At 45.7% G+C, this 20,369-nt stretch overlaps 1 protein-coding gene across 1 annotated transcript; it reads left to right on the top strand.

Moving 5' to 3' along the window:
- The first annotated feature begins 2,081 nt into the window (after positions 1–2,081).
- Positions 2,082–17,876, top strand: APOD (apolipoprotein D). Its single transcript, XM_003280424.4, has 5 exons — positions 2,082–2,244; positions 7,072–7,222; positions 12,610–12,731; positions 15,215–15,303; positions 17,438–17,876. Exons 2-5 carry the CDS (start codon positions 7,100–7,102, stop codon positions 17,671–17,673), a joined length of 570 nt encoding a protein of 189 aa, XP_003280472.2. The 5' UTR covers positions 2,082–2,244; positions 7,072–7,099; the 3' UTR covers positions 17,674–17,876.
- The last annotated feature ends 2,493 nt before the right edge of the window (positions 17,877–20,369 follow it).

Here is a 20,369-nt window from a genome sequence, read left to right as displayed (position 1 = left end):
AAAAGTTTCAGAACATTGAATATTGTTATTATTACATAGAGATCTGTATAGAAAGATCTAGAGGAATAATTACAAGCAAAATAATGCTTATTTCTGAGGTGTGGGATTATGAGGTGCTTACATTTCCTGAGTCCTGCATTTTGGTACTATTTTAATTGTTTTGAACAAATGTGTATTTATTTTGGGACTTAAAAATAAGCACTTGTTTAGAAGATAGGTCTGATTTGTTTTATGATGCTTAAGAATTTGTTACTGGCTATACATTCCAGAAACATGTGAAGAGAGGATTTCCCTAAGGTATATCACTTACCAATATTTACAGAAAAAATAAACTGAGACCTAGGAAGATCGTGTGGCTTTTCTCCCGCTGTGACTCCTAGACCTGGACCTTGGGCTCCATGGTTGCCGACTTCAGTGCTGAGGGCTAAAATACATAGATATCTCCTACTCCAGTATACATATTTGGAAACTTAGGCAACATTGGTTTGTGGAAAACTGTGCAACTGCCTAGAGGAGACAGAATTTTTTGTATTAGGCTGAAAAGAGGCTAATTGTGTATTTCTTCAATGACAGGCAACTCTTGGTGGCAAATATGATACAGGTGAAGAAGACAGAAACATATAGGCTAGTGCTTTTCCAGAAATACAATTGAAATCAAAATCGCATGAATATTACCTCTGGTGCCTTTTGTATATCTTAGAAATTCATTAAGTTCTCTGGATAGCATCCATTTAATTTGTAAGTATTTACTGAGCACTTAGTATGTGCTTAGCCACTGGGGTACAACACAGAGTCAAAGAGACAAATTCCTGGCACCCCTCGAGCTCCTATCCTCCTGGGGGAAACATACCAAGCAGGATAATGTATAAATAAAGGAGAGAATTTCGGGTAAAGATATAATGAAGCAGGGAAAGGGACGGTGACAAGAGTGCTATTTTTGAAAGGTCAGGAAGCCTTTTAGGGAAAAGTGTCATCTGAGCAGGGACCTGGAGTGAGGAAGGGAGCTACGCAGAGCTCTTAGGGGAGGGCAGCACAGGAGGTCAGCAAGAGGCAGGCCCTGGGCGGGATAAGAATTTATTGTTTCTGAAAAGGCGAAGAACGTGTTAAAGAAAGAGCTCACAACGTTTGGGAGGTTAAGGATCTGTGGTGTTGTTTTCATGTTAATAGGCTCAGTGCTGTAAATGTATCTCTGTTGCTTACATATTTTAGAATGAATTTTATTTAGGAATCTAAGTCTACTACGAAGGCACTGCCTTATGTAAATGTCTCTAAACACACCTCCTGCCTCTCACGAAGACATAGAATCTCACTCACAAGAGCCAAAGTTGTTCATTCCACCAGGAAAGATAAGGCTGGACCAAAAGCACCCCTGGGTTTAAGTCCACGCTCCCCACCCCCCGGCCCCCAACCCCAAGCAGTGACAGACTGTCTTGAACATGTGGCTGGAAGGGTCATAAAAGGGACAGAGAACAGAGCGACAGAAGCTGTCTTCTGCGTTCTCAAGTTTTAGCCCCAGTTGTTAGAGAACTGGTATCTCCCCTACACATCGGGCTCTGGTGGAGAAAGAATGACAGCCCCTACTTACAACGAGGAGACTGTGGCTCCGAGAAGTTAGAGGGCCGCCCAGGATCATGGAGAAAGCCAGCGTGGACTCATAACCCTCGCTCCATTACCTGACTCCCATTAGTGGAGTCAGGAACTCCATGTTCCACTTCAGGAAATGAGCTTGTTGATTTTTCATTTACACAAAAATGAAAAATAAATACCAGATGTTTGAAAACATGATGCAACACGTCCTGCTGGAACTTAAAAGTGCATTCTGACCAAAAAAATTAAATTAGAAAATCCACATAGCAAAAAAAAAAAAATGTTTTGGATGAAAATATACTTTGTCTTTCTCTCACATATACTCTCTTTCTTGCGTGCACACTCACACTCACACTCACACACACACACACTCACACACACGAAAACAATATCTCATTTCTTCTTCAGGGAGCAGCTGTGAAGGAAATTGTGGGAGGAGAATGGATACAACATCCCATCTTTGTGTTTCGATACAAACTAAGCTTTTAGGCCAGCCCTCCTGACGGGATGGGGGCGGGGGCCGTGGCATGCAGGAAAAGTCAACATCAGAGACCTGAAGAAGCTTATAAAATAGGTTGGGAGAGGCCAGTCACCAAGACAGGCATCTCGAATCGGCTGCTTCTGCATCTGGAGACTGCCTTCATCTTGAAAGAAAAGGTATGTACTGTAGTTTTAAGCTTTTCATTTATGATAATAATATCTAAAATAGAAACGGTCTAGACTCACCATTGCCCCATTTCAACTACATATAATTACCACTGATTGAGAGCTTGTGCCGGTAGCTTTAGACTTGTTCTCATTTTTCCTCAAACAAATGTACAAGGTAGGTATTATCAGAGCCATTTTTCCAGTGATAAAGCTGAGGTTCAGATACACTAGCAAAACGCCTAAGATAAAACCAAACCCAGTGTGAACTCATCCCAGGGTCTTTTGCTTACCCCTCCAAACTGGACAACGAGGAATTTTTCCATGCACAAACGCCGTACTAGGTGAATTCTCAGCGAGCTGTCCAACTGTGCATCACAGTAAAATAATCTGGAAAGTGGAATTAATAGTGTGAATAGAAAATGCATTTAACAATATGGCATAAAATATTGTGTTTGGGAGATACGTGTCTTGTTATATTTAATGGCTAAATGAGTCTTTGAGACCTAATGACTTATTGGAACCTATTTTATTTTATGAGGTGAAATTTCAAAATCTAGTCCTTCACGTTCTGCAGATCTTTGAGGTCAGGGGCTGTGTCCCCAGGCACTAAGAGTGCGGGCTTGAGGGAGACCTAGGCTTCCATTCTAGCCTGTCCCCAGGCCTAGGCTTACACTGTGGCTTCGTAGTTTACCAGGAAGCAACCCGGGCAAATTCACCTCGTTGGTACAAAGAGAGTGTCAGCAGAGCTCGCCTCCAGAGGAGGTGCTGTGGAGACTGAGTGCATAGCACCCTTAAAACCCTGAGACCAGGGCTTCTCCACTGGGAAGCTTAATGCAAGTGGAGCAATGATTTCCAGCTAGTGCCAGGCCCAAGGTGGATGCACTGTAACCTTAGTAGGATTGCTTTTTAATTACCTCATATTCTGTTAAAAATCATGTTTTGTTTTATTTTTTTGAGATGGAGTCTCACTCTGTCACCCAGGCTGGAGTGCAGTGGCGCGATCTCGGCTTACTACAGCCTCTGCCTCCCAGGTTCAAGCCATTCTTGTGCCTCAGCCTCCCAAGTAGCTGGGATTACAGGACTGCACCACCATGCCCAGCTACTTTTTGTATTTTTTGTTTGTTTGTTTTTGTTTGTTTTTTTTGAGATGGAGTTTTTGCTCTGTTGCCCAAGCTAGATAGAGTGCAATGGTGCAATCTTGGCTTACTGCAACCTCTGCCACATTCAAGCGATTATCCTGCATCAGCCTCCCGAGTAGCTGTGATTACAGGTACCTGCTACCACACCTGGCTAATTTTTTGTATTTTTAGTAGAGACAGGGTTTTGCCATGTTGACCAGGCTGGTCTCGAACTCTTGACTTCAAGCGATCCACCCACCTCAGCCTCCCAAAGTGCTGCGATTACAGGCATGCGCCACCACACCCAGCTAATTTTTGTATTTTTAGTAGAGATGGGGTTTCACCATGTTGGCCAGGCTGGTCTCAAACTCCTAACCTCAAGTGATCCACCCGCCTCGGCTTCCCAAAGTGTTGGGATTACAGGCGTTAGCCATCATGCCCGGCCAAAAATAATATTTAAATTAAACTTATTTTGTAAAGTATTTAAACTCCTCATTAGAACAATCTTCCTATTGATATCAGAAGAAGATGCAAAAATATATGTTGTATATAATCCATATGTTACCCAAAGTCTTAAGTACACATTAATAACATGCTCAATAAGTAATGAGTAAATTAGAATGAAAGGACATCGAAAACTATGATGGATGCTGTCCGCCCTTTCTCTCACAAGGAGTTTTTTTGTTGTTGTTTGTTTGTTTGTTTTGAGATGGAGTTTTGCTCTTGTTGCCCAGGCTGGAGTGCAATGGTGCAATCTCAGCTCACCACAACCTCCATTTCCCAGGTTCAAGCAATTCTCCTGCCTCAGCCTCCCGATTACAGGCATGCATGTAATTACAGGCGGCATGGGATTACAGGCATGCACCACCATGCCCGGCTAATTTTTTTTATTTTTAGTAGAGACAGGGTTTCTCCATGTTGGTCAGGCTGGTCTCGAACTCCTGACCTCAGGTGATCCACCTGCCTCGGCCTCCCAGCTGGGATTACAGGCTTGAGCCACCGCGCCTGGCCTCACAAGGAGTTTTAACCACAGGAATAAAACTAATGTAACCAAGAGACATCTTTGGAAGAGAGGCAGTCAAAGGGGTTGTTCTGAAACCCTCCTACTGAGGTGAAGAATCTGTTTCAGCTCACAAGAGAACATTTTGTCAGAGTAAGATGTACAACTGACTTTTGTTGTAAGTGTCATGTGGTGGTGAGAGTCATCAGGTCACAGAGGCGGGGGGTTATTGAAAGGCCCACGGCAGTGCACAGAAGAAGCAGGTTCAGGGTGCTGCGGACAGGAGAGGGAGAGATGGAGCCCGAGTCCCAGCTCTCTGCCCCTTCCAGGCCCCAGCTTCCCCATCTGTACACCTTGGAAGTAGGGCTAGAGAGATGACCTCTAAGGTCCTATCCAGTGTGGGGACCTTGTGGAATGTGCGTAGTGTGTGGCCAGTCTTTGAGGTTTGATCCTCTGGGCCAGGCTTTGAGCTTGGGCCTACTAAGTAGAATTAAAGATCTCTTTAAAGTGGATGCAAATTTGTGTGGGTTTAGGTTGCATTTCTATAAATTCATCATCCCCCAAAAGGTTAAAAGACAGGTTTTGTTTACACAGTGGTGGAACTGATGAGAAACGGAGCCTAAAAGACGAAGGAAAGTGGCCCCGTTGCAGACTTGCTCAAAGGGGCCTCGGCAACCATCTCCCCCCCCACCCCGCAGCAACCCCAGCTGGCAAGCTTCCACTCATTACATAACTGTTCTTTTGAAAACCAGGCAACAAAACCTCCAGGGAAAAAAAAGCTATTGATTATTAAAGGGTATTTAGAGGTTTAGAGACTCATAATAAAGCAGTTATAATTATTCCTGTAATGACACATCCTTTGAAATGCTCAGATCTGAGAACATTTCGCTTGCATTGCATCAGTCATCATCATTACGGGGAGAAATGCAGAGAGCTGGAAATAGCTCGTGTGCAAGCTACAGGCAAGGAGTCACAAGGAAAGAAGCAAACTGACAGCGAGGCAGTGAAGGAAACGGGGGAGCTTCAGATGCCCAGAACCTGCACACGGTTCTGCAGCCTCTGTCTCCCTGCTTTGCTGCCCCCCTTCAAAGCCAGCTTCTGCTGCCAAAGGACTCTTGGGGTTGAAATGCTTGTTGCACAGTTACACATCAGCTGACAGTCCTTCTCTGATTTAATGAACTTCATCTATGAAAAATACCCTCAACAGGCCGGGTGCGGTGGCTCGGGCCTGTAATTCCAGCACTTTGGGAGGCCAAGGCGGGTGGATCCCTGAGGTCAGGAGTTTGAGACCAGCATGGCCAACATGGTAAAACCCTGTCTCTACTAAAAATACAAAAATTAGCCGGGAGTTGTGGTGCACGCCTGTAATCCTAGCTACTCTGGAGGCTGAGGCAGGGGAATCACTTGAACCCGGGAGACAGAGGTTGCAGTGAGCCGAGATGGTGCCACTGCACCCAGCCTGGGTGACAGAGTGAGACTCCATCTCAAAATAAAACAAAACAAAACAAAAACCCTCAACAGAATGTCAAAAAAAAAAAAAAGGAAAGAAGAAAAGAAAAGAAAGAAGAAACCTGGGAAATACCATCATCTTTCTGCTTTTGATAATAACAATAACTAGTGTTTATTGAGCATTTGCTCTGTATCAGACACTCCTCTAAGTACTCTCTGTATATTATCTCACTTAATTCTCACAAAAATTCATGAGCTAGGAATGATAATTATTCCCATTTACTAGACAAAGAAGCTAAGGCATAAATCGGACACAGTTATGCTTAGTATGGGGCAGAGTCACAATTTGAACCTGGCTGGGGTGACCCTGGAGCCCGCAGCAGGCCGCTCCCTGTTAAGGTTTCCAAGCGCACTCTGGGTTGGTAGAACAGCCAGCAAGACGAGGGCGGGGGACGGGTGGCGTCAGAGAGGCATCTCCCCGAAGAATCTCAGGGGACACTAAGTGTTGGGCAATGTTTGATTTGGTTTTGTGTCTTCCGTGGTTCGCTTGGAGGCTTTAATCCCCCGCTTTACACAGCCCCCTCCACGTCCCCCGCTTTACACAGCCCCCTCCACGTCCCCCGCTTTACACAGCCTCTTCCACGTCCCCCGCTTTACACAGCCCTCCACGTCCCCCCACACCCCTCCACGTCCCCCGCTTTACACAGCCCCCTCCACGTCCCCCGCTTTACACAGCCCCCTCCACCCACGTCCCCGCTTTACACAGCCCTCCACGTCCCCGCTTTACACAGCCCCTCCACGTCCCCCGCTTACACAGCCCCCCTCCCCCCCACCCCCCCACATCCCCGCTTTACACAGCCCCTCCACGTCCCCCGCTTTACACAGCCCCCTCCACATTGTTTCTGTTCATCTGACAAGTATCTACTGAGCCGACACTTTGAGGTCCGTGGGTGATTCTGAGAACTAGACATAGTGCCCATCCTGGGAGATGCATAGTTAGGTGGGAGAGGGGTGCAAAATCAATCCAACGAACCGGAATACCAGGCAGAGAGTGCCCTCATGGAGGTGCAGAGGCTCTGAGGAAGGCCTCACAGCAGCACAGACAGGCAGGTGTTCCCCTGCAGGAGGAGGGTTCGCATGGGCTGGGGAGAGAAGAGGAGGGACCGCCCACAGAGGGGCCCGTGGGCACAGGACACTTGCTTCATGATTGCGTGGCCTTAGAAGACTCAGAATGACAACCCCAGCTGCTTTGCGTTCCCCCAACTCCAGGTCCCTTCTCCAGCCGCCCAGCCCCAAGATGGTGGTGCTGCTGCTGCTGCTGCCTGCACTGGCTGGCCTCTTCAGTGTGGCAGAGGGACAAGCATTTCATCTTGGGAAGTGCCCCACGCCTCCGGTGCAGGAGAATTTTGACGTGAATAAGGTAAAAGGCGAACCTCCCATTTGTTTTGCTGCCTCCAATGTGAATAAGCATTCTACAAGGTTCAAGCATTCTACAAGGTTCAATTTAATTATGCCGCTTTAATTTCCACTGCACACCTTGGGACAAGTATTTATCTTATTTGGGTTTTCCCCAAAGCAGACATTTGCTGAGACAAAGACTGCAGGCAGGGAGGTTTGGGATGATCCCAGGACGCACGAGAGCAGGTGAGAAGGTGAGTCGGAGACAGCACAGAAGCAATAAAGGGTGCGTTCCTGAGCTGTCGCCCTGGGCCGTCAGGGTCAGTCACACTGGGCTCCCTCTGAGGACAGGTGGAGCCTGCCCCTCTGATTGCCCCACAGCTGCTGCCAGCAGGCCATGGGAGCATCCATGGCTCTAGCCAAGCCCCCTGGCAGAGGAGAGACACAGGCTCTCAGGTGGGAAGCTGGCGGTGTCTGGAAATTGCCTACCATGGCTCTGGTGAACTCAGAGGTGGACTGAGGGGATACAGGACCAGGGAACCACAATAGCTGCTGCAGAGCTATTATCCCTGTTCTACAGATGGAGCACTGGAATCTCCCTCCCCAGCTCACACAGCTGGTAAATGCAAGTAGCATTCAAAACCAGGCTTCTCAGCAGTGCAGGGCACCCAAAGGTCACTCAAACAGGGCCCAGGAAAGCCCAAAATTCCCCAGGGGGCTTTCTTGGTACCTGAGCTAAAATGTCATCAATACAACAAGCCCCTCCATAGATGGTCTTTCTTCCTGGGGTTTAGGGGGAGGGGAAGGAAGAGGGCGGCAGAAAGAGGCAGCTATTGGAGGACAGAACTCACAGGCTCCCACTGTTGCTACTCAAGCCTGGAATCTCACCCTTAAGACTTCCCCTCCTTAGGAGAAGGTTTGGGTCTCTTTGAAGAATGGTAACAGTAACATCGAAGTTGTTGTCATACACTCGCACCTCAAGGTGAATGAGTGTTGGGACCTCTGAGGGGATGCTGGGTGGGAGAAGGAGCACCATCAATGGGATCAGGAGATACAGGTGCGGTAGGAAGAGGCCACAGAGTACACTAAAGTCTACACTGACTTGCTCCACTTACGGGCTGATCCCTTTATTCAGGTAACTCTGATAGACCACAGAGAGGCTTTAAAGAAAAGATCCAAGGAATCTGAGTTATATTTTCACTTTTGGATACAAATCCCAAAGCACTTTGGAAATGATAACTGATCTGTATTTATAAAAGTCCTTTGAGAATTCAAGCGGGATTTAAAAAATAGCAGCTTTATTGAGATATAATTTGTATACCATGTAATTCACTCGTTTAAAGTAGCTTTTCACTTTCAATTGTTGTTAGTATCATCACAGAGTTACGCAACCATCACCACCACAATCGATTTAGAACATTTCACTGTTCCGAAAAGAAACCTCACATCCATTCACAGAGTCCCCATCTCCCCTCCAGCACTTCCAGCCCCAGGCAACCACTAATCTACTTTCTGTCTCCGAATTTGCCTATTCTGCACATTTGATAAAAATGAAATCATACTGTATGTGGTCTTTTGTGACTGGTTTACTAAACGTTTTCAAGGTTCATCCACATTGTAGCATGTATCAATACTATATCCCCTTTCATTACCAAATAATATTCTTGCAGGAAATCCTTATGGGAAATCAATTGACTGTATATGTGAGAGTTTATTTTTGCTCTCTCAGTTCTATTGATCTATATGTCTATACTTATGCCAGTACCACACAGTCTTGATTACTATAGCTTTGTGGTAATCAAAGCCTTGAGGTAAGCTTTGAAATAAGAACACATGAGTCCTCCAACTTTGTTCTTCTGGCTATTCCGTGTCCCTGACATTTTCATATGAATTTTAGGATCAGCGTGTCATTTTCTGCAAATACTCCAGTTGGAATTTGATACAGATTGCATTAAATCTGAAGATCAATTTGGGGAGTATTGATCTTAACAATATTAAGTCTTCTAACTGATCAGCATAGTGTATCTTTCCATTGAATTAGGTCATCTTTAATTTCTTTCAACAATACTTTGTAGTTTTCAGAGTTTCTTTGGTTAAATTTATGTTTCTTTGGTTAAATTTATTCCCAAATATTTTATTCTTTTGATGTTATTGTAAATGGAATTTTCTTTTTTTCTTTCTTTTTTTTTTTTTTTTTGAGACGGAGTCTCGCTTTGTCACCCAGGCTGGAGTGCAGTGTCACCATCTTGGCTCACTGCAACCTCTGCCTCCCGGGTTCAAGCAATTCTCCTGTCTCAGCCTCCCAAGTAGCTGGGACTACAGGCACACGCTGCCACACCCGGCAAAGTTTTCTTGTATTTTAGTAGAGACGGGGTTTCACCGTGTTGCCCAGGCTGGTCTCGAACTCCTGAGCTCAGGCAATCCACCTGCCTCGGCCTCCCAAAGTGCTAGGATTACAGGCGTGAGCAAGCCACCGTGCCCGGCCTTTTAAATGGAATTTTCTTAATTTCATCTGCAAATTGTTCATTGCAAGTAGAGAAATACATTTATATATGTATATTTTTTGTGTGTATGTGTGACAGAGTCTTGCTCTGTTACCCAGACTGGAGTATAATGGCACCATCGCAGCTCACTGCAACCTCTGCCTCCCAGGCTCAAGAGATTATCCTGCCTCAGCCTGCCAAGTAGCTGGTATTATAGGTGCGCGCTACCATGCCCGGCTAATTTTTAAATTTTTTATAGAGACAGGGTCTCACCATGTTGGCTACGCTGGTCTTGAACTCCTGACCTCAAGTGATCCACCCGCCTCGGCCTCCCAAAGTCCTGGGATTACAGGCAGGAGCCACTGTGTCCGGGCGAGAAATATATTTGATTTTTGAATATTCATCTTGTATCTTGTAACCTTGCTAAACTCATTAGATCTAACAGTTTTTGGTTTTGTCTCTGTTTTAGATTTCTTAGGATATTTTATATGTCATCTGCAAATAGAGTTTTACCTCTTCTTTTCTAGGATTCTTTTTCAATACTGACCGGAGATCTGAAAAGATTAAGAAGCCTTTGCAAAAATAATATGAGATCATAAGGAAGCTCTGAGTTTCCTCTTTTCTGAAAAATCATGCTTCCTTGGTTTTTACTGTGGGACATGAAACTCACTTTAACAGAAACAGAACACATTTGAATGCACTGTAGAAAATGGAGCTTCTTCCGAGAATGTCTATGAAACCAGTTAACCTCTAACCTTATTCTTTGGTACTTTAAATGAATGTTAAGTTCAGTGGCTTTAATTGAAAGCTGTGCTTTAATAAGTGAGTAGAACTTTATGGTCATGAATGTGGCGTGCGTTTGAGCGGAAAGCCATGGCTGAAGCAATACTCACCTGTTTGCAGCATCCTCTCTTTTCAGTTCTGACTCTGAAAGTGAGCGCATCTCTTTTTGTTTTTAAATTTCTAAAAGAGGCCGGGCGAGGTGGCTCACGCCTGTAATCCCAGCACTTTGGGAGGCTGAGGCGGGTGGATCACGAGGTCAGGAGATCAAGATCATCCTGGCCAACATGGTGTAACCCCGTCTCTAGTAAAAATACAAAAATTAGCCAGGCATGGCAGCAGGCGCCTGTAATCCCAGCTACTCAGGAGGCTGAGGCAGGAGAATCGCTTGCACCCGGGAGGCAGAGGTTGCAGTGAGCCGAGATTGTACCACTGCACTCCACTCTGGTGACACAGTGAGACTCCATCTCAAAAAAAATTTTTTTTAATTAGTATTTTAACTACGTGAATATATTTACATTGTTCAAAATCCTAAAGGTGTGAAAGAATACACCACATAAAGTTTCCCTCTCACCTCTGTACCTCAGTTTCCCTCCCCAGTAGCAACTAGTAAAAACCATGTATTATGTAATTTTACAGATAATATATACATATACAAGCAAATACATAATGACTGTGGTAAGCAAAAGAGTGGCTTCCCAAGGTGTCCACGCCCTAACCCTGTGAATGTTACTTTGCATGGGAAAAGGGCTTTTGCAAATGTGATCGAAGTTATGAGCCTTGAGATGGCCGGATTAGCCTTGATTATCCAGGGGAACTCAATCTAATCACATAAATCCTTAAAAGCAGAGAATCTTTCCCAGCTGTGGTCAGAGAGAGAGGTTTGATGATGGCATAAGAGTCAGAGAGGTGCTATGTGAGAAGGATCTGACTTCCTTTTGCTGGTTTTGAAAATAGAGGAAGCCCCAAGCCAAGGAATGTAGGCGGCCTGTAGAACTTGGCAAAGGCAAGGAAACTGATCCTCCCTAGAGCTCCCAGAGGGAAACACAGCCAACACTTGGAGTTCAGCCCAGTGAGATCTGTCAGACTTCTGACTTACACAACTGCAAGATAATCAATCTGTGCTGTTTGAAGCTTGTGGTAATTTATTATAGCAGCCACAGAAAACCAACGTAATAACCATTTTCTCCATTTTTACACAAAAGGTACCTTAATATATACACTATTTTGTACCTGACTCTTTTGTCATTAAATATGAGAAATCACTGCATACCACTCTTTTGAAAAGAGAAAGTAAAATTCCATTGTCTGGATATGCCATCGTTTACTCACCCAGCCCCCTACTAATACTCACATAGGCTGTTTCCTATCTTGTATTATTACAAACGGTGCTGTAATGAATAACTTTACACATACATCATTTTTTATATCAGGAGGATGCATTCCCAGAAGTGAAATTGCTGGGCCAAAGAGTATAATATGTATTTTTAGCTTTGCTAGATATTGCCAAACTGCCCTCCGCAGAGGTTGTAAACTGGTATGGTCTCCCTGCAACATGTGCCAGGCAGCCTAGGAGGACCTGCTTCCCTTGACCTTCCCCACACAGTGGCAGCTTCCTCTAAAGCTAACTGTATACACCTGAAGTCTGGACTGAGCGCAGGCCTCTGAAGAAAGCATGATACAGATCCTTCAAATCCCCACCACCTCCCCAAAGCCTTGGTGACCAAATCCCTCCTCAGGGTCAGATGAGGAAAGTTTGGTGCACTCTGGAGTCCTACCTCCCTACAGCGAACACATCTGACTTTGCACAAGATTCAAAGATGACTTGTAGAATCGTGCACTGTTTCAGGTGAAAGGTATTTCCCATCATCCCCTTTTTTTTACAGAGTCTAGAATGTCACAGCGATTTTGGCTGAAGTGGGCACTGAAAAGAGCCCTTTACTCAGCATTCACCCCCCGCCCGCACATCCTATCCTAGTCACGGATTCTCATTGCAATCAATCTCTTGCCCAGTTGCCACTGGGAACAATGAGGCCCATTTTGTGTGGCTTCCCCAGGACAGGGCTCTGCGTCTGCACGACAGTGGGGAAGAGGTTGCAGGTCCCCAGAGAACCACAGGGTTTTGCTCTGCTTGTTGTCTCTGCAGTATCTCGGAAGATGGTACGAAATTGAGAAGATCCCAACAATCTTTGAGAATGGACGCTGCATCCAGGCCAACTACTCACTAATGGAAAACGGAAAGATCAAAGTGTTAAACCAGGAGTTGAGGTGAGTGGCTGTGGGCGTCCGGGGCCAGGCCTGCGGAGTGCTGACCCAGAGTGACTGGGTGTCCGGCAGCCTGGGTCAGGGAGGATGGGAACCTTGCTGGGTCGGGACTGCCTGCTCCTAGCAGGAATTGAGAGGAAAGCGTTTGGCAGGCAAGGATGGCAAGGGCTAGGATCCACTTATGCGTTTCCATGACCACCTGCGGGGCACAAACTGACAGGGCTCCTGCCCTCACTGCAAAATAGATACTCTGGTAGCAAAGAACATCAAGACCATCTCCTCTGACCTCCAGCCTGGGAGAGAAGCCGCTTCGACACCATCTGCTGACAGAAGCATCCAGCTTTGTTCAAACACTTCCAGGAACTGGGAGCTCATCACCTTCCAGGACAGTTCATCCCATCTCTGGGCAGCTTAGTCTATCAGAAAGCTCCTTTTCTTATTAAGCAAGAATCACATACACAATATTCCCACTCTAGGTTATGTAAACAGGATATCCTGTAGAAGTGTACATTTCTATTACTGAGGGCTTCTAACACAATAATTAATCCAAAAAGTTGCGCTTTGGAAAGCAAATATAAACTGAAAAAGAGCGCCAGGAAGAGCTCCTTCCTACCCACCTTCCACTCTTGAAAATACAAATGCAGTTTTTCCATGAACACGTTGTGACTTCATGGTCAGAGACTGGTGTCCTGAAAACCGTTCTGGAGCAAAATGCAACTGACGGTGAAAAGGGTAGAGTCTGTTGGGAGGAGACTGGTTTGTTGCTAAGTTAACATATGCAGATAGAAACAGACCATCTTCCCCAGCTGTCTGAGATGCAGATGAGAGAGGAGGGCATGGTCTCCAACTTTACATGGTGATAAACAGAGAACATACTTGGGAACATCAGAGCACAGTTCCCAGAATCCCTGGCCTGTTGCTCATTGTCCTGTTTCTAGGACATCCGTCACCACTAACCATAGCATTAACCTACTGACTTGCTTTTTTTTTTAAATTGTATTTTAGTAGAGACGGGGTTTCACCATCTTAGCCAGGCTGGTCTTGATCTCCTGACCTCGTGATCCGCCCCCCTTGGCCTCCCAAAGTGCTGGGATTACAGGCGTGAGCCACCACGCCCGGCCAACCTACTGACTTTCTAACACATACGACTGCTCTAATTTCAGTTGGCCTCCCTGCTCTGCCTTGAGGATTGATAATCAGACATCCTCTCTCTGTTGGCTTCCTAGGAAGAGCACCCTGATGCCTTAGCACCCTCCCTTTGGTGCCTCCATCTCCACACCTTTCCCCTTCTCCCAAGTTCATGGGGCCATTGGGAGTCATCTAGATAGTAGGCTCATTCAAAGAGGTGAAAGTATTGCATCCAATCTAAGCCCCCAGCTTTTAAGACACACCACTGCGTTATATGCCACTAAGAAAGGAATGACACTGCTAATTGTCAGGTGGCATCAATTGTGAGATATGTATTTCTTCACATTTAATGTCTCTGAAATCTGGGCATACCTGAGAATCACTGAGATAAAGTAAATGTTTCTTCACTGCCTCCTTTTACTTGGCCTACATTGAAATCCCCCACACTCACTCAGAGGCTTGCTGAACTGGAAGGAGTCTCCCGACTCAGGCCCCTTGATGGGACAGGCGATGTCACATGATATCACTAAGGCCCAAAGAAGGGAAACGCTTTTGTGTCTCCCTGTTTTGCATTATTTTCAGTGATCAAGTCCATCCTCATCTGTTCCTTTGGCCCTTCTCGTTTTAAAAAGAAGTGAATCTGCCAGGCGCAGCGGCTCACACCCGTAATCCCAGCACTTTGGGAGGCTGAGACAGGTAGATTGCCTGAGGTCAGGAGTTTGAGACCAGCCTGGCTAACACGGTGAAACCCCATCTCTACTAAAGATATAAAAAATTAGCCAGGCGTGGTGGTGCATGCCTGTAATCTCAGCTCCTGGGGAGGCTGAGGGAGGAGAATTGCTTGAACCCGGGAGGCAGAGGTTGCAGTAAGCCGAGATCGCACCACCGCACTCCAGCCTGGGGGACAGAGCAAGACTCCATCTCCAAAAAAAAAAAAAAAAAAAAATGAACCTTCTTTGTGTGTTGAGTTGTTTTTCCATTCTCTTTTCTCCCTTTCTTTGGAGTCTGGGAGCAGGAATTGGTCTTTCAGGCCATTGCAGATAGTCAGAGATAGTGTTGAAGTGCAAGGGCCTAACATACTGTTCCGTCCTGGAGCTTGTCAATTGTGGCTTCTTATCACCCCGCTGCTCTCTTCCCCTGCTTGCCTCAGAGACAGTCACAAGGGAAAGGGCAGGCCATGGAGCTAGGGTCTAGCCTGCCTTTCAGAGCCTCTCTTACCAGAAATCACGGTGTTGGCTGCCACGGTCCTTAGTGGCACAAATCTTGCCTTTCATTGCTTATCAGCCCTCAATGAGTTGTTTTTCTTTTCTCTTTTCTTTTTTGTTTTTTGTATTTTTTCTTTTTTTTACTCACTGCAGAGCTGATGGAACTGTGAATCAAATTGAAGGTGAAGCCACCCCAGTTAACCTCACAGAGCCTGCCAAGCTGGAAGTTAAGTTTTCCTGGTGTAAGTATCCACTTTTCCCAGGAGGATTCAGGGACAGGAAATATGCAGACTGAAGGCTAGCGCCCCGGCTTGGAGAATTCCTGAGACACCTGAGTGTCATCTATAATCACTCAGCACATAATTATCTGTCAAACACTTACTGCATGTCATGCACTAGGGTTGCCATGATGAGCCAGGCAGAGCTGGCCTTGTTACTTACGGAGCTCACATCCCAGTGTGGATACTGACACATGACCCCGCAATTTACTATAACTAGCTAGCGTTTCAATAGGTGAAACACAAGTAGGTGCACACAGGGTGTGGGCTGTAGAAAACACAACCCAGTCTTGTTTGCCAAAGGAAACTGGGGCCCGAAAAATTAGCAGATATTAGCAGAACAACCTGCACGGCGCAGAAACTAGGAAGCAAGAGATGACAAGAGTGACGGCAAGTTTGAATCCTGCTTCCGCCACTTTCCAGTCCCATTGTTGGGGATCCTGTGAGATATCTAATGACAGGCATTTGCCTCTGGGTTCTGAGCTAACTGAGGAAGGGACACAGGCAATAGAGAAAGCACCAAACATTAGTTTTATTTCCGATGAAGATACACTAGAGAGTTCAACCCAGAGCCGTGAGGCTTTCTAACACGAACAGTGCTTGAACGCCCCTTTCCCACCTGCAGGGCAGACACTGAAGTCATCAGCTACAAAAATTACTCCCTGCACTTCCCACTTCTCACCCCTGCCACTCCTCCACCCCACACCAGTCGAGTTCCTAGAGGGGGGCGGAGAGGAAGTTCTAATTTTATAGACCAAGAAAGGAATGCTGGGAGGAGAAAACAGTTCTTCTCACACATATGAATATGGACAACTAACTTCACATGTGCAAGCCAGAAATAACTGCCCAGTGTCGTGAAAATAAACTAGATAAACACACTCTGTAAACTGTAAAGGGCTTTATACACAGTTTCTCTTGTTATTTTTATCAAGAAGCAAGCTAAAGTGCAGGCAGGCTGAGTGACGCAGGCCGTCACTGAACTCATTAGAAGTAGAGTTGGGACCTAAACCTAGGTCTCCAAACTCTCAACTGAGTATTTTTCCCGTAGGGATCAGGGACGGGAATTGGAGCGAAAGCTAACTATTACATGCATAACAAGGATTAGATGTTTGCGTTAGGCCTTGTAGGATGTATGGGAGATTATGGAAAAGGATTTCCAAGTGAAGGGAACTGGAACATAGAAGAAGGCCTGAATACAGGCGTATCACGAAGTCAGGAGTTCAAGACCAGCCTGGCCAACATGGTGAAACCTTGTCTCTACTAAAGATACAAAAAATTAGCTGGGCATAGTGGCATGTGCCTGTAATCCCAACTACTCAGGATGCTGAGGCAGGAGAATCGCTTGAACCCAGGAGGTGGAGGTTGCAGTGAGCTGAGATTGCGCCATTGCACTCCAGCCTGGGCGACAAGAGCGAAACTCCATCTCAAAAAACAAAAAAAACAAAAAACGAAGAAGAAGAAGGCCTGAATAAAGAAGCCTAGAGCCTGGGAGTGCACATGGAGAGGGACATGAGGTTAGGAAGGGCCTTGAATGCCACATTAGACGGCTTGAAGTTTCTTCCATAAACAATAGGAGACTGTTAAAGTTTTCAAATAAGGAGAGACGCATGAAGTTTTCTGTATTGTATCTGGGTAAATTTATTCTTCAGAGCTGGACCACGAGAGGAAGGCAGAATGTGCCGGCCTGGGTGAGTGCAGGTGGGCCATGATGCCGCTGCTGGCAGAGGTGGGAGACAGATTTTTTCAAAATCACTCTGGGCTTAAGAGTTCTCAGTCCACCTGGGAATACACAGAGCAGCTGAAATGTGCAGATGGGTGATGACTATAACGCTCTCTCTCTCTCTCTCTGTCTCTCTGTCTGGGTGAGTGAGGCAGGCAGGCAAGCAGGGCACCAACAGTGCTAGAAAGGGTAAGTCAGAAACACTCAGTCTAAGCTTTCGTCCAAACTTCTTTCCAGGGTCTTTCTGTTTCTGGATTGATAAACAAAATCAGAGGTGGGGGGGCTTGGTGGGTGGTCGTCTGGGCCAGCCTTCTTGTGTTGTCCTGAGATTTCTCTTGCCCTCTCCCTCCAATAATGCTGCCTCTCTCTGGTTCTCAGTTATGCCATCGGCACCGTACTGGGTCCTGGCCACCGACTATGAGAACTATGCCCTCGTGTATTCCTGTACCACCATCATCCAACTTTTTCACGTGGATTTTGCTTGGATCTTGGCAAGAAACTCTTATCTCCCTCCAGAAACAGTGGACTCTCTAAAAAATAACCTGACTGCTAATAACATTGATGTCAAGAAAATGACGGTCACAGACCAGGTGAACTGCCCCGAGTTCTCGTAACCAGGTTCTACAGGGAGGCTGCACCCACTCCATGTTACTACTTCTGCTTCGCTTTCCCCCACCCCACCCACCCCTCATAAAGACAAACCAATCAACCATGACAAAGGAAGTTGACCTGAACACGTAGCCATGCCCTACCCTGTTACCCTGCTAGCTGCAAAATAAACTTGTTGCTGAGCTGCTGTGCTCACAGTAGATGCCAAGTTGGATTAATTATTGTGGGTTTTTCATTATAAGCTTATGCTTAGACATCCTTAAACAGGCTGGTCGTGGTGGCTAATGCCTGTAATCCCAGCACTTTGGGAGGCTGAGGCAGGAGGATCACCTGAGGCCGGGAGTTCAAGACCAGTCTGGGCAACATAGCAAGACCTCATCTCTACAAAAATGTTTTTTAAAATTAGCTGGGTATGGTGGTGCACACCCATGCTAGCTACTCAGGAGGTGGTGGCAGGAGGATCACTTGAGCCCAAGAATTCGAGGGTACAGTGAGCTATGATGGCACCACTGCACTCTAGCCTGGGCAACAGAGCAAGACCCTGCCTCTAAAAAGAAAAAAGAAAAAAAAATCCTTAAGCAGTTATGTTGAAAAAAACCAAGCACTGAATTGTCCTCGTTTAAAGGTAACAATCCTGTTTCTGGAGTGGCGGTAGCTGACGGCAAAGGCATATTTTGGGTGACCTGAATCCAGATGCCCCCATTCTGGAGTAGATGCTCCTTTCAGGGTGAATTACTTGGGGGTTCGGAGTCCCTGTGGGGCAGTTTCTTTGAAGTGTTTACTTTCTCCTCAGGTCTTCAGAGCCAGGCTGAAGAATGAGCCCATCTAGGGGTTTATGTAAGGAAGAATCTCTGAGGAAGAACATAGGGAGTTTCTTTTAAGGAAAAAAATACATATATATATGTTGTCATTCATTCAACTGATATTTATGGAAGCCCAATCGCATTCCAGGCATTGAAAAATACAGAATCCCTGTCCTCCCACAGAAGCTCACAGTCTAGTGACAGAGAAACAAATAAAGATGCAGTTATAATCCAAGGTGAAGAATGCAAAGGCAGAGGCACACAGAGGGTGCCAGGGAGCTCCACGAAAGTCCCAACCCCTCTCAGACACAGGTAAGCAGTAGGGTTGTGCAGCTACACCTACGAGCACTCCAATTTCCCAAGACCAACAGGTCTCGAGAACCTCTTTGTGGCCAGGCACGGTGGCTCACGCCTGTAATACCAGCACTTTGGGAGGCCAAGGCGGGTGGATCACCTGAGGTCAGGAGTTCAAAACCAGCCTGCCCAACATGGTGAAACCCTGTCTCTACTAAAAATACAAAACTTAGCCAGGTGTGGTGGCGGGCACCTGTAGTCCCAGCTACTCAGGAGGCTGAGGCAGGAGAATCTCTTGAACCCGGCAGGCAGAGGTTGCAGTGAGCCGAGATTGCACCACTGCACTCCAGCGTGGATGACACGAGACTCCATCTCAAAAACAAAAAAACCTCCTTGAGTTTGTTTTTTAACATTAAACAAACTCAGAAAGACCTCAGAATGATCGCCCTGTAATTTAACTTAGCTCACATAACTGACAATTTACTGTTTTGGGAAATGAATAGAAAATTAAGCCATTGCATTAGATTTTTGCTTTTTTAGCATGAATATGAAATGTTCATTTTCTGGAGCACTCGAGTCTCTTTGATGCTTTAATGATTACAAAAATCCCAAGGATTTTAATATATACAATTTTCATTTAACTAAATAAATACGACCTCAGAATGTAGCTTCCAATTCTAAATCCCAAAAGGCTGAAAGCCGTTAGCAAAAAGGCAGTGAGGAGGAGGTGGGCATGGAGGGAGGAGGGCCCCTCCTGGGCTCTGCCTGCAGCTGCACCCTACACTCTGGCACACTGGCCCCACCACCCCCCGCCAGAGGGCATTTGGCTCCTCTGCTGAAAGACAGTTATTCCTGAGTGTTGCACTGGGGAGCTGGCTTTTATCTCAGGGTGCAAAATAAGTTGTGATTTCATTCCTCTTAAGAGCTGTCTAGTAACATCTAAAACAATGAATGTCACTATATTTTGCAACATTTTTCATGTCTTGAGCAATACATAGGCTCACTTTTTTTTATGTGAATGAATTACTGAATAGGTAGATAGACAAATGGACTTGAGTTTTTAGGTAAGGAAGGAAAAGGAACCTATGAGGCAGATGTCAGGGGTAACCGAACCTGAGAAAAATTGGGGGGAATCACAGGGCAGTATATGAGTACCACATGTCTAGAGGAAACATGGGGACTAACAACAAAAAAATCCAGAGGGGACAGAAAGAGAAAGGAAGTAGGACATAAACCACAAAACAGAGGCAATAGTGTATCATAAATCTCACGCACCCATCATCAGCTCCAGCAGTATATATAAAATATAAAATCATCTTAAATTCCATAGAGATTACATTCTCTGAGCACCTCCAGAACGGAAAACATAACCTTGCACTTTTCTATTGTTTAAAAAGTGTATTTGCGAGAGATTTCACCAATCTTGCTTCAGCTTTCAGCACCCCCTAATTTTTTTCCTAGAGTGCTTTGAAGCAGATCCCACGTATCACATCCTATTATTTTGCCCATAGCTTCTTCAGTAGAAATCTCTAGCAAATACAGACATTTTTTAGACAACAAGAAAAAATTGCAAGGTTATGTTTTCTGTTCTGGAGGTGCTCAAA

The sequence above is a fragment of the Nomascus leucogenys genome, chromosome 11 (genome assembly GCF_006542625.1).
Source record: "Nomascus leucogenys isolate Asia chromosome 11, Asia_NLE_v1, whole genome shotgun sequence".
In the NCBI taxonomy this organism is placed as follows: domain Eukaryota; kingdom Metazoa; phylum Chordata; class Mammalia; order Primates; family Hylobatidae; genus Nomascus; species Nomascus leucogenys.
This window is presented reverse-complemented; position numbering and strand designations above follow the sequence as displayed.

Coding starts and splice junctions, on each gene's coding strand:
- APOD (XM_003280424.4), top strand. CDS start 7,100: ATGGTGGTGCTGCTGCTGCTGCTGCCTGCACTGGCTGGCCTCTTCAGT. Junction 7,223..12,609: donor AGAATTTTGACGTGAATAAG/GTAAAAGGCGAA, acceptor TTGTCTCTGCAG/TATCTCGGAAGATGGTACGA. Junction 15,304..17,437: donor GGAAGTTAAGTTTTCCTGGT/GTAAGTATCCAC, acceptor TCTGGTTCTCAG/TTATGCCATCGGCACCGTAC.